The sequence below is a fragment of the Cariama cristata genome, unplaced genomic scaffold (genome assembly GCF_000690535.1).
Source record: "Cariama cristata isolate BGI_N322 unplaced genomic scaffold, ASM69053v1 scaffold17677, whole genome shotgun sequence".
NCBI lineage: Eukaryota > Metazoa > Chordata > Aves > Cariamiformes > Cariamidae > Cariama > Cariama cristata.
Window position 1 is genome coordinate 6,374 of NW_009628530.1, and position 15,347 is coordinate 21,720.

Sequence of the window (15,347 nt, forward strand, 5' to 3'; positions counted from 1 at the left end):
CCTTTAAAACTAGATGCACATTTTTACACTTTTAATTATTTTTTAAGGGAAAACAGGCATGTTTCTTTAACTACTGCTGTGGAAGGTGGAAGATTGAATGCAACTGAAAGAAAACATGGATTTGAGATACAGGAAGTTCTTCCTTCAATAAAATGAAAGTTACTCCCATTTGAAGAGCTGAAACCCAGATTAGACATTACATTATCCTATTTAAATCCTGTTGTAAATGTAATGCAATGCCCAGAGATACATTTAAACTATAGATCTATCCAATGGCAGTTCAGAAACTTTGTGTAGAACGGTTTATTATACAGGTTTTTTTACTTGGTTTGATTTATAGAATAAATGCAAGAATGAGTTTTAACTTAGTTGAAGTCAAAGATAACTCCATCTTCTGCTCAGATTGCAGGCATATACAATTCGCCCTTCAGAAAATCCCCAGATCCCATGGAACTGCTGCTACGGACGTCAAAGCCATTGAGCCACAGACAGCAGCAAATGAGGAGTCCCTTCGCCTGTGAGCTCTATGAATTGCCAACTTGTACAAGGTCTCCAACTTTCTCCACAACACGGCCTCTGCCACCTATTGGCAGGCAGAAACCTCAGGTAACACTCTTCAGGGTCTCTAAAGCAGCTTTTGTTCATATCTTTATTCATAGATTATCATAGAATGGCTCGAGTTGGATCATCGAGTCCAAAAACCCCTTTTGTGGCTCTGGTTTTTATCTGTAGATCTAGTGCTTGCGCTCAGGATATAAAGTCTTTGAAACAGATTTGTCTTTAAGAAAAAGAAACCTAGGTGATATGTAAAAACAGGGAAAGATGATTCTTTAGATTTTACTTTTGTTCTTTGGGGAAAAAAAAGTCATCTCCGGTATTTCAAAGGGAAGACCTGATATAATTGAATATCAATATTATGGATCATTAGAGGTAGAATTCTTAATTTCCAATTTTAAATCAATTAAAAAACCAGGAGAAATTAAAGGTAATAGGATAAATTAACCAGTTGTGATAACTTTTTTCTCTTTTTGCAATTGTTTTCATGTGAAGGCCAAGAGACATCCTCTTGGTATAGAATAGTTCCTGCTCTCTTGTATCCACTAGCTGTGTGTCAGCTTTAATTATAAAAATTTCTATATTTTGTTCTGCATCACACTCAAGTTGCCCAGCTCCCATTCTTAACTGTCATGGTCTCAGTTTTAACTTCAGTTGATGTCAACATATGATGCAGATAGCTTTTTTTTCTCTTCTACGAGATAATGGAGATCTCTGAGATAATGCATGAGTTAACATCCCACAAGATGGCAAAACAGCTTTTGCCACCTTATTATCAAAACCTACTGGGAATACACCCAAGATACACAGCAGATAGACTTTTGAGGCCTCACTTGATGACAGTACAATGACATGTAGCTTTTGCCAATAAATGCCCGATACAGGTAGTTTTGGGATAGAAGTATTCTGTCTTTCCTCTATTCTGAAGAATTTTTTGCTTTGCCTAATCAACTGAACCTTCTACTTACCTCACACATACACTTTCAGTGCCAGTTTGACTTTGAATTACCATAATGTATAATATATCTTTAGTGGTATTTTACTCCTCTGAATCAATATGGTTATTTTCACTATATTATTAGAGCTCTTGGTAGAGGTGATCTGAATACAGTCTTAAGTTTGAACTACTGCTGGGTTCAAACTGTGTACACAAGCCATCTGCCATAATTTACCTGTGCTTTATTGATTGCATCCACATCATTCTTCAGTAGGGACCGCTGTGGGTGTACTGGCTAGCCCACACAGAAGAGGCTTTTCTAGCCTTTATGTCATGACTGACTTGTTCGTAGCAGGGCGATTCTGTATCAGTGGTGGGACATGAAAGCAAAGGCAATTGGGTTAGAGCATGAGGAGAAGATGCAGGCCTGCCAGAATACCTCTGGAGAGGTAGAGGTGAGCCACACAGAGATCCACACTGCTTGTAACAGTAAGGATCAACTTCAGGGAAATTCTCCACCTTTGTCATTCCCTCCTCATGTTCTCTCTACCTTGACTGCTTGAGCTTTCTCATTGAATGAACTTACTGGCTCTCATTAGAATCGAGACAAAGTGTGAGCCAACAAATGGTTTGGGTGATCAAGGAGTTTGGAGTTGAGATAAATACGACATTATAGCTTTACCTTCTGGGACCAAAGGGGCTATGATGGTCCTTCAGCGGGATGTGGCTGAATGTACTCTCAGGATAGAAGGGAAGATTTTGCGTAGCGGACCTGGTATAGCAGTCACGCTTTATTTAAAAGAGGGAACTAAGAGGTTTTCCATTGTTAAGTTGCTCTTGCAAAACCGCTTTACTGTGTACAAAGTATCTTACAAGCTTCTGTTTGGATTTCTAATATTTTACAGACCTTTCTAAGTTCAGATGTACACACAGCAGTTGTGCACAGATAGCCTTTTAGAACAAACCAGAAGAGTTCTGTTTATTTTCTGCACCTCAAAGAGGGTATTTACTATATAATACTTTAATCCTTTCAGCACCCTGGGATGTACACTGTGGGGTAAATTTTCAAAGCGCAGCGCATGGATTTAGCTGCGCGACTCTTATTGATGTTAATGGGAGTCACACGGCTAAATCCCTGGACAACACTTTGACAATTTAGGGTTATATGTCTAAGAAAAGGACACTGGTTTGAACTGATGAAACAGCTGGAAATGAAAACCCATCAGAACGCATCATCCTGAAAGATGTCTGGTGTGACAATAAGGAACTTAATTACTAGATACACTTGTGTCCTAGATCTCTGTGGTAACATTTCTTGGCACCAAGCCTCTTTTTCTAATATCTATCCGGCCCACTGTGAGTCACTTGTTACTTCACTGTTCCTTCAGGTATCTAAAATTTGTATTGTCCATAGGGTTGGATATTTTATATGAGAATGTCAATGATCGATGTTTAAAAGAACAAAAATTAACTATCTTTCACCTTTCTTTCAGGCAAATGGGTATTTAGCACTTTATAGGTAAGCTGTGTGTGTGTAAGATAGTGTATTTAAAAGAAAAGTTTTAATGATGGTTATACATCAGTTAGAACTATCATTTTTATTACTGAGAACTAGAATTACAGTTTGATGGAAACACAGATAATGCTAAAATTAGTCATCTGTTCGTTAAAACACATTAATAACAGAAATCACAGTGCCATTTTTGGGGGATTTTTTGCATGCTGTTAGCTGTTCTGCAGTGGAGGCAAAGAAGTATGTATGATTTCATGTAGATCATAATTTTTATCGTGAGTTTCTGATTTTACTGTAAAGCAGTAAGAACGCTGATCTGCTAACCCTTATTTAGCAGACCAATCAGTAGCAAGAAGATTTATGTTACTTGGTACAAATTCCAAACATAGAACATAGAGTTGTGTGAGTTGCTTTCAGGGTGAAAACTGTTGATTGACTCCCTCCCTCCCTTTCCTAGCCTGACCTACCCAGGAAGATTTCTGTTTTGAAGCAGGATGCCTGAAATGCTTGCAGACACTGCCAATTTGAAAACATTTGTAATCATCATTTTACCATAGATTCCACTTAAATCTTAAAGTTAGTCTTGTAAAATGGAAATAAGTAAATGGATTTTTTAGAGATCCTGTCATCTTAGATATATTCCTTAGGTGCCTATTACTAGGTTTCTTCAAATATATGATTCAGAGGAATGGAAAAATCTGCAGGGAATGTTTGGAATTATTTTAGTATTCCAGCATATATACCCCACTTTCATTAGTGATGACACAACCTTGTTTGAGAGTGCTATGCTTAGTTACACTCTTTACCCTCTCCTTCCATTAGTAGTTGGAATCTATTAATTTCATTTGAACTAGGGATTGAGAGAGACTCAGAATGTCTTAGAAATTAAAGTTGGGAAAAAACTCTTGCTTGGATATCTGATTTGGCCCTTACCCTGGTGGAATATGAGTCAGTATTTTACAATGAAGAAGAAATACAATATTCTGAAAGACAATTTTCTAAAAGCAGATATATTTATCTTGATATTGTTTGATAACAGTACATTTCTTTCTTCTTTGCTCCATATATCCGCTTGATGTAAACATCATGCAATAAACAGTATTCATTTTTTATTATAAATGTTAAACTTTTTGAATAATTTGGTCATTGGATTATGTGTTACTAGAACATTGCTTACTAGTTTTAATGACCTGTTCTAGTATTGCTTATTTTTTCACAGGTGAGAAGACTTTTCATTTTGTTTTTAAAGGCTTATTGTGGTCATATTAAATGAATATATTTTTTTACCCAGACATAGAAAATAGAAGCAAGAGAATGTCTGCAAAAGTGTAAATATTATGCTCATTTGCTTACTAGGACCTTTAAAAAGATCTCCAAATCATAGTGCTGTGCCTTTAAAAAGTAAAGTTCCAATAAAAATCCATTAACTACTTCAAATATAGCAATCCTTCTGTCCAGCTGTGAAAAGTACTAGATGATACTTATTTGCCATTTGTGTTATTTACGGTCCATGACTTTTATGGTAACTGGTTCCTATTATTGGTTTCTATTAATGTAAAACATAAGTGAACATAAATGAGGCGTGAATCATTTCTTTTTATTAGCCCCACAGTCTTCACTCAGTGCTTGCAGTAACTCCAGCTGTGACTTGTTAGTGATAACCTATTTAAAGAAGGGTATCTTTAAGAATAAAGGCTGTGATTAGGTTTCTTTGTCTGTTCATAGTGTCAGAAGGTTTCAGTAGTTCATTGCAGGATCAACAATGATGAAAATAAAATAAAAATTAATTAGCAACACTTCTAAATCCAGAGTTGCCACTAAACTGTCCTGAGCATAATAAGACACTAATTATACTCCAGGTAAGTTCTTACTGGTTAGTACTAAAAGCAAGACACAGGATATGTCACTTTGACAGCACAGGAAAGGGCTTCCTGCTGCTATTTATCTGTGTTGTTAAGTGGTAGGTGCTGATGTGGCCAGCTATTAAACAATAAACTCTGGAAAAAAAGATAGAGCAATATCTATAAAGAGAAAAACTTGAGAAAGACTTAAGAGTTTGGTTTTTGTTTGTTTTTTGTTTTGTTTTGTTTTTTTTTTCCTAAGAATAATGAAAATAATGTGGAATTAGACTTTTCAAAAATGGACTATACATCTATATTATTGAAGTCATTAGTTTGAATTGTATTAAATGAATTATACCTTAAGTCATGTATTAAGTTCTCTTCCAGGTAGCTTTATAATTAAATTGAAAAGAGCATGTTTTTGTAAGGTAAAACATTATTTATCCTATGAAAAGTAAAAGACTTAAGCTTTCTGCTTAAGCAGGATCTAGCTATAGCTAATATTTGTGTATCAGACTTTATTTCACCAATATTTTTTAATAAGGAAAACCTAAGTTTTCCTAATCAGTTTGAACAATGTATTGGTCTAAAATAATAAATATTTATTAGTAGTTAAATAAATCTGGAGTGCACATTTCTCATTCTCTCTTTGAAGCTTTAGAGCATGTTATCAACCTTTGTGTTACCTGTTAGTCTCTATCAAAATGAACTGCTTTAATTATTTTGGAAGAAAATTCTTGCTACATTTCCCAGACATTCTGTGTCCTCTTCCATCAGTGATGTGTCATGAATAAAAGGAGGAAAGAAAAGAACTGTAACCTCACAATGAAACACTTACATTATTGTATACCTTTCAGGGGCCTTTCCGTGATACTGCTGAAGTATTGCGGCAGCGCTACAAGCCTTTGGAACCAACCTTGCGAGTGGCAGCATCAATCAATTCACCACTAGAGAAGGCCAGAGAGGAAATGAAAAGGGAGGAACGGAGAAACCGTATACATGACAATGAGTAAGTTCTTTGTTTTTTCTTATATTGTTATGAGAATGTTTTCTTTATTCTGTTGCTTTCAGAAACCTTTCATGCCTGACAAAACGAAATGTCAAACCTGACAGCTTACTAGCAAGCATTCTATGTACATACTTCTAAATTCTGTGTCTTTATGTTATAAACCGTTCAGGGCAAAGACCCTATCTTGCAATTGTGTGACATGTGCCATCCATATCTATGAATCGATAGAAGAACTTGTAATAGTAATAATAATACATGATGCAACAGATGGGTTTAATGGGAAATAAGAAAACAAATGCAAATTCTGTTTTGCCACATGCACCTTGCCAAGGGAAAAATACCGTTCCAGTCTTTCTTTTCAGGGAGCTTACAGACTATGGGAGAAAAAAATGGTGTTGCATGCCATGCTGCATGCCAGAGGCTTGCTTTCTCTCCCAGTAGACTACCAAAGCTTACTTGAAGAGGAGGGAGCATATGTTAAACATGTTAGAACATGATGCAAAAGCTATAATCGTATCTGAAGCGGTTTGGTTTCCTAACCATAGCATCTATAATAGTGTCAGACAGGCCAGTTCTTTTCCATACAATCCCAAATACAGACGTAATCCATCCTAAAAGACTAAATGCTTCTGTCCCAGAAGATTTAAGGTTATTGCCAGAGTATTTCCAATTCTTTTCTTATGATGGAACTCTTTGTCCAATCATAATAAAAATCTGTTAAGTCACCCACTCTGGCTTTGTAGTTAACTAGAAAAATTGATATTTTGTCAACTTTCCCTTGCATTCACTGCTCTTGGCAATCCTTTGACACTTTAATACCAGAATTCAGGACAGAAAGGAATCACTTTTCCTCATGAGCAGCCTGTGATCCACTGATTCACTGGGACACGATGCTTTGCTGTCTTTGATCTGTTTCAAGTTTTTCTATCAGCTCCATGTTTCCATGTGTCAGTGTCAGGGCTGGGACTTAAGAATGCCAGAATCAATTGCATTTGCATGGTTTGGCTTTTATGTTTTTATTGTTGGATCATTTTCCTCACATTTTCCTGGATTTAATATTTACGGTGACTTTAAATGGAAATTCTAATAAAAAACAGTTTTGAAAGAGAAAAAAATCTTTCTTCAGCTACTTTTCCACTTTTAGTCAATGTTATTTTTTTATATTTGGTGCCAAAAGTGAGATATAATACTTTTTATTCCTTTCATACCAAAACCGTAACTGAGCTAAGTTACAAGCAGAAATGTACTTCTATTTTCTGTTCCTCTGTTCTTTTGTTTATTAGAGCAAAGGGGAAACAGCTTAACTTTCACATCTCAACTTAAATCTGGGCCTTTTTTATTTCTAGCTTCTGCCAGTGAAATTAAAAAAAAAAAAAAACAAAAAACAAACAAAAAAACCCCACCAAAACCACTAGGTAATAATTAATGTTCTACCTCTCATTTGAAGTGTTCTTTTCACTGAATGAGTAAGTTTTGACTGATGCATTCCAAATGAGGATGGATGATGTCCTTAATTTATAGGCATGACTATATTGCCCAGTCTTTATTTGATGAGGTTTACCCTGGACATCACTGTGTCAATGGTTTCAGAAGGTCAGACCTTGTAATAAATATTTCACTGACTCTCTTCAGTGAGTGAATTATAAAGTTTAAATTTCGAGTTTCCAACTTTAAACTGATATTAATTGACCAGGGATCTTTATTTACTTTATGGGTGAGGAAGCATTTAGTGCCATCCTGAATGCACAGAAGCAATGTCCTAACACCAGTGATTCTCAGCTTCATGCACGCTAAATGCATAGCGTATTATACATTTGCAGGCAGTGATCATTCCGTTTGTGCCTCATATTCAACCAACCATGCAAGGGTCACATCTGTAACCTTGAAAAGGTGATGACAGAGTTGCAGGTCATCATCAGGACTAATGCTCACTAGTAATGCTGCAGCTGCTGTGTGGGATGCCAGTCTCCAGGGAGGAGTCAGCAAAGGGTTACTCAGATTTTACAGTAGTTTTTTTCTCAGCAGTGTCTATTATGAATTGACGAATTTCTGTCTCTTTCTATGTAATTGTGTACTTTGGGACTGTATTTCTTCCTGGTAGTGCTTCCTATGCTGATTATTCTTCTATTTTAGAAAATAAGGAGAGAATGAACAGCAGAAGTGTGTGGCGTTTGTTGAGAAAGCTTGTGTTTGCATAAAATGACAAACTGAATCCTTGATCAGATATTTCCAGAGTGAGTATTGTGTGATATCACTTAAGACAGAAAAATTGTTGGTGTATACCTGCAATTTCCAACAACATTCAGAATTCCCACTCGCCTCTGATTATCGGGGTTCTTTAAAGCGGTAATATGTTTTCTCTAAGTGTTTCAAGCTCTGAGAAACTTTTTACTTCTGATAAAATGCAGAAATAATTGAAAAAGCTGTGGGAGAGTTTGAGGCAGACGAAAGCAGTACAAATGAAAGCAAGGGAGAATGTTGTGCTTACTTAAAGCAACTGCTGGAATTTCCTATTTTGTAATGAAAGAGCAACTGGGTAATCTAGCCTAATAAGACTGATTCCTTTTTCTCATGTAATTGAAGCTGTTACTGCCTTATTGTGTTATTTTTCATACAAATGAAGTTATTTCCCCCTCTGCTCAGATAGGAATGACAATTGGACTCCTTTGGGATGGCCACTTAATAAACTAGTGTCTAGTTTGGGATATCAGCTGCTGGATCCTGCACATTTAGATCACTAAGCATGGAAAGTTCTTTACTCAGTTGCATGCAGCTGCATCCTGGCCTAATTTTCCAGAGAACAAAAAATGTAAATTATTTTCACTAACTTTGCTGAAATCTGTCTCACATAATACGCCTCATGCTTCAAAGTATACTGCTAAGCTTCTTTATAAAGTCAACATGCATCAGAATTAGTTGCAATGTGGTGACAGAATAGGGATAAACCAGCAATAGTGTAAGGCTGAGGTTTCCTGATTCATTGTAGTCCTCTGGTGTGACATCAGGCAAGTCACCTCAGCTTCTGGCTACGTCCGTGCTCAGCGCTGTACTGGAGATAGCCAAGCTAGTCCTGGACACACGGGTTCATTCGTATGCAGGAGAGTGCAATGTTTGCACACCTCTGCCTCTCATGTGCTGTGTGAACATTGCAGTATCAGGCTCCTCATGGTCTTATTCTCAGCAACTTAATGCTCTTCTTTAAAACCAGCTTAGGTGCTTCTGTGCTACATAGTGCTGTGAACAAAAGGTACACTTACAGAGAAGTTAATGATCTAAATAAGCTCTGTACTTGGAGAGAATCAGTGTTATGAGCTGCCTAGTATTAATGGTAATAAAATTTAAAAAGCAAGTCACTTTAAGATTTAATATTTTAAAAAATCTTTAAATTTCTACATTTATAAGATCTTTGTGTTTCTGACTTAGCTGCAGTGAAAATGGCTACTACATTTTATGGCATACAAATAAAACACATCTGAAAACTTTTTCCAAATTACACTTAGTTTTTCATATGCTTTGCAACTTCAGCAATTTGCATATTTTCCGGACTGTTATTGTATTATGATAAACAGGGATTATCATATATTTTCAGATAATGTTTTCTTAACAATTCAACTTCTATTTGTAACTCTTCCATTTATTTTAATTACTAGCACAGTGTGCAACATTTATTAATCAGCAGAGTCTTTTTAAGTTAAAATACTAAATTAGCTAACCCCATTAACACAGAATACTCCAAACAAGCAGTAATAGGAGAGGTAGTTACTGTGCAAATCGTATTATACATGCGGGTGCTCTAGGGCACTGTTAAGCATGATTACCCTCTTTTGATCCAGTATTCCTCTGCTTCTTCCAGCTAATTTCCACTGGAAATTTACAAAGTAGCGCCTTCATTTTTCCATCTTAATTTTTCTAATGAAGTTCTGGTACTTTATAACACTGGGGATGCAGATAATAAGTCTGTGTATAATTAAGAAGTTCCGGAATTTACTGCAGAAGAGATCTCTTACTTCCTACAAGAACTACACTATGCTTTTCTTTGCCACTTTAAAATATCGCAGTCAGGGGTTAAATAAAAACGGCCAGAGGATTCTTACGTTTACTGATGTTAGGATAAGTGATTGATAGTTTTTTGAAGACGTATGTGTTTAGTATATTACTGTAGACAGTATTTGTAATAATGAACCCAAAGTAAGTTTCTCATGGCAAAGATACTGCACTAAAGGTAATCTGACTGGGTATATTAAGTAAAATATTCTGTCTTTATTTTTGTAAGTAACACTTTGATTTTAGTATGAACTCATTATGGACTAGATGATGGCTGCCCTGCTGCAGTTGTTTTTCTATGGAAAACCATTGTGCTTCTTCCTTTGTTTCCCGAGGCAAAAGATAGACATTGTTGGGTTATACCTGAAGTAATTTCTTCATCAAATCCAAATTTGAAATCTTAAAATTAATTTCATGTTTTATTTAAAGAAAAAAAAACATAATAGATTCACAGCTTCCCGATAGAGAAGCATAGTTTGTTTGGAGCTAATTGTTCATGGTCATCTATTCTTTGAAGTGAGAAAAAAATGTTTTATTGGAATTAAATCAAGACAACAAGGAATTGAATTGCTATTCAATAGAAGCACCTTAGATAAAAATTTAACTACACTATCATGCATGTAGAATTAAGATTTTTGGTAGTATTTTTACTACTGAATTGCAAAAATGTACAATATGTACAAATATCATGAAAGTTTGAAAAACTGTGAAAGCAGACTATTCCTTCTCTGGTTTTGATATTTCTTATTGTGCCCTGATAGTGCAGCATATATGTAGTCTGGCCAGTAGATCTACTGTCAGGTCTTTCTCAGAAGCCTGGGTAAAGTTTGAGACATTTCTGGTATCAGGATTACATGATTGCACTGCTAGACTTGGGATTTTGCCTCTTGGGCAGGTCCAGAAAATGTGCTGAAGGACCACTCTGGTGCTTTGCTGCCATTTAAATTCAAGAAAAAATTAGTACCTCTGAACTGTGTCCTGTTGGTAGGTGCCATATGGCATAGGGATGCTGCCGTCAGCTGTAAACGACAGACTTGACAAATCCTCCTTCCCATTTGTGCTGCTGCTCTCTCTGTTCATATTGCTATAGACACTACAGCCCAGTACCCACTGCGGCTTCTGTCGTCTTGGTCGATCCAATTGGAAAGCCCTCAGCATCTAAAAGGCCTCTTCCATCTCCTGTCACAATAATGGGAGATATTACAATAAAAGAGACAGAATGGAGGGAAGAAATGGTAGCTGAGAAATGTAGGAAGAAAGATTGAGGGGGGAAAATATGAGGGAAAAAGAATGATTGGAAAGATGAAATTAATAGTATCAGGGAGATGCAGGATAGGATGACTGAAGAGAGAGAAAGCAGTTTTTATTTTTGTTAACAACGAATATCTAGGGTATCTTTCGAAATTTAAATACATGCCACTAGAGCTGTCAGCTCCAGAATTGGCCACTAAGTTGAGGCTTCTAGGTCTTTTTACGCTAATTAGATTCAACATAGTGTGGTGCCAGCAACAATGCAGCTGGCCATCGTTACCGGTGACACTGCCAGCCTTGATCCTGGTCCTCCCTCAGGTTCTGTATGTGTAATACTGGTATTTGCAGAACCTGAGGTAGTTTCCCATTTTTGGTTTCAACTCTTTACCCATCTTGAATGTATTCTTTGACATATCTCTCATTCAAGCTTTTGTGGTGAGTGAAATGAAATAATTTTTCATTTTTAAATTTACTTTTCTAGGGAAAGTTCACCTCCCATTAAATCATCAACTTCTGGAAAGGCTCAGCTTATACTGACCATGTTTTATACCATGATAAACAGCAATACAGAATTTAATTCTTCTTTGATCCTGCTACTTCTGTGTCTGTCGTATTTGCTGAAAACCTTTAAGAATTTCTGAATTTATACTTAAATCACAAGGAAAAGCTGAAACCCACGTGTAAGAATCCTGAGAGTGAGCTTTTTGTGGGAAAAATCCTATGGTGGTCTAAACTTGTACAGTTGATAATAGCATCATATCATTGGATTTAATTTTCTTCTCTTTCCATCACTCTTCTGTCACATGCAGTGCACATACTGTCATTAATTTGGGGAAAAGCTGTGTCAGGTGTATATATAGAGCTACAGAACACAATATACATTACTGAAGCGTTTTGCAGTGCTATTGCTTTTTACTATTATTATTGGTTGTGGGGGTATAATGGCTTTTGTATGACTCCCATTAATTTGGTTACCCTACTTAACACAAAAAATTGTTTTAATGTTCTTTTTAATTACTTATTCACATAGAGTAATGAAAATTCTTACTTGGTTTAAACAGACATTGAATTTGCAAGCATATGATTCTTTCTTGTAGTTAGATTGCTATTGCTATAAAGATCTGCCCACCTGGCTCTGATAGCAGAACTACAGACAGAAGGAAAAAAGAAAGTTTTTACTTTAGACTACTTCATACCATTATACTCTATTATGTTTTTATGTTCTTTCATTTCAATATTAATATTTTTTTATTGTTCAATGCTCTTCCTCAAAATTCATGGTTGATTTAAATTTTTTTTTCTTCAGCCATAGATATACATTCCAGGCTGTATGGCATATACTCCAGCTAATGATCTTAGAGGAGATATGCAGCAGAATGCAGATCACATTTATGCTGAACTACACGTAGAACATACTGTTAGTTGTGTCTTAAAGTGTTACTATATATATTTTTCTTGTTTGAAATAATGGTAAAACATAAATTACTCTGAGTATTTGTTTGCCAAAAAGACAAAGACTAACTGATTCATAGTAAAAAACCCAAACTTCTATGTAGGAAATTTTATAGGGAAAATTTTAATTTACTTTATCTTCTACTTTCCTCAAGAATTTTTTGCCCTTTTGTGTATATGTTTTACAGATGTAGTATTCATATTAAATTATGAATGCTATGGCTCAACTAAATTCTATGCATATATGGGCAAATCCCTAAACTGCTAGCCTTGTCTTCTCAGCTATCCAATCCCCTGAGAAAGCCAATTTTCTTTCATGTCTGAACAAAAGAAAAATGTACTATTAAAATGCAATTCAGAAGTGATAAAAACTGCAAGTGGAGCAGCCGGCTCACAGCACCTTCGATGTATTCTCTGGGACACTGGGGCCACATTAATTTGTGTGTGTGTGTGATGTCCATCCCATGTGCAAATTAGCATTACAAGTACCATAATCTGTCTTATGTGAGAGTGTCCTTTCCCAAGAGTATACACATGCTACTATAGCTTTGTATAATTTAAAAGTCTGCTAACTCAGTGTTTTTCTTTCACTAACTTTACATGACATTTGTTTGCAGTACTTGATAGAATAAATTGATATAGCTGGTAAGATTCTAAAATAATTTCTTTTTATGAAGTGGAAAGAAAGAAATGTAATTTAAGAAAACAAACACTCACAGTTGCTGACGGATCAGTTAGTCCAAATAAATAATTTTCCGAGTCTGTATCAACTGAGAGACAAAGAAAGGTATTTTAATCCCCATCTTTATCAAAAACTTGTTTGACTGTCTAACTCTTATAAGGTTTCGATTTTGAAAAGCTTTCAACTATGAAAAGGTTTTAATTAACTACACCTGTTGTTATGGCAGTTCAAATGGTGTTTTAAACTTCTGAAGCATATTTCTAATTTTACTGTAAAATATTTTTTCCTGCACTTGTAGAATAAAGAATGCATGTTGCTTTTTGAGAATACCAGCAATGATAAACTTCATTCACAAGGTTTTACTTTATATTAAAATGTACTTTTTTGATCTCATAACTCTCTTGCAAACCAGAATAGGTGGAACTAAGACATCTTTATAGGGTGTCTTGCAGATCCTTTATATATTGGATGTTTTTCACCTTCCTGCATACATTTTGCTGTAGAACCTACCTAGAAAACCTGTAGTTGTCCATGAGAGTTAGGAACATCCATCTGAAAACGTCTTTCATGCCCAAAGGAGGTAGCTGGAGCTTCACTCTTCAGTGACACTATGTAAGCAGGGAGTCCACCATCCATATAACCAAAGATGAAATAATTGGGCTCCAAAAGATTGCTAATTAGGACATAATTATAACTTGAGAGTAAAGGACAGAATTTGTGAATTCAGAAGAAATAATTTCTTTGCTTTGTGGTCTGCCAATATGTGAAATGCAACAGTACCATTTGTATAAGTTTCTATTCTGCTAAATGAGACTATGGTTTATTTAGCTTTGAATAACAGATGTCAAAGGATACATACCTAGTTGAAGGTACAGGGAGGATTCTTTACGGTGCCATTTTGCTTTGGTTTTTGCATATACTGCTGGCATGCTTGAAATGTTTCTGTCCTGATGGAATGATCAGGTTGAGGTTGTGTGTTAGGGGCCTACATGACTTGTAAAGTGGTTACGAAGTTCTCCAGAAATAACCTCTATGTTTGTGCCTGCCACTTTCAGTTGGCACAGACTGCACTGCCTGCTAAGACTTGAGGTGTCAACATGCAGATCCCAGGAAACTGAATCCTGCTCATTCTTCACATCATACCAGTTCGTAGTGCAGATACAGCCCAAGTAACAATCTAGTAATGCAAGTGAACCAAGTTTTATCTTTGTATAGAAAGTCTTTATTTTATCCTGTTGAAACTCTGTCTCTTAGTTCCAAATTTAATTTAAAAGCAGCTATAGGAGAAATTGCAGTAATCCTCTCTCAATACCGAGGGGGAACATTAAGAAGGTAGTGGAAAATAGGTAGTGGAAAATAGCAGGAACATGTGTCCATGTCACCTCCTGTAGTGTAGGTATCTATGAATTACATCAATCCTGTAACACCTAGAGTAAAACATAATTGATTTTTAAATTCTCTTGAATTTCAGATTCCTGCCATTTTCTTCGTATCATAAAAACAAGAAGTATGACCCATCAGTTCATAGGTCAGGCAAATATGGCCAAGAAACTTATGGAATTAAACACTTCCGAGAAGTACAGCCTAAGAAGTGGGTAGGAGACAAGGTAAGTCACTGAAAAAATTAAAGAATGGTTTAGATTGTTATTGTACTAGAAATAAGTGAATTTAGGCCTGATCCAGAGACCATGGAATCCAATGGGAATCTTTCTAGCATGTTATGAAATCACATAGCTGATATGATGAGGTGTCAGGTTTCCTCGACTCTTTTTCCGGTAAGTTCAATTTGAGGAAATTCAGCATCTCTCCCACTTACAGGAATCTTTCTAGCATGTTATGAAATCACATAGCTGATATGATGTGTCAGGTTTCCTCGACTCTTTTTCCGGTAAGTTCAATTTGAGGAAATTCAGCATCTCTCCCACTTACAGGATAAGGATTTAAAAGCCTTGTTAAGTACAGCTTTGGTTACATAAGTTTTGCAAAGTTTTGTTCTATCTGTATTTCCTTTTCTAATTTAAAAGAGATTGCATGTTTACTTTTGCACGTCAAGATAAACCTTC

General features: G+C 35.9%; 1 protein-coding gene across 1 annotated transcript; it reads left to right on the forward strand.

The window, feature by feature from the left end:
- Nucleotides 1-369: 369 nt before the first annotated feature.
- Nucleotides 370-14,891, forward strand: LOC104165280 (spermatogenesis-associated protein 17-like; the record flags this gene model as incomplete). The annotated part of the gene is made up of 3 exons (XM_009704858.1): nt 370-606; nt 5,704-5,855; nt 14,756-14,891. Coding segments are annotated over 3 exons (525 nt in total), but the record flags the coding sequence as incomplete, so codon positions are not given.
- Between the last annotated feature and the right edge of the window lie 456 nt (nt 14,892-15,347).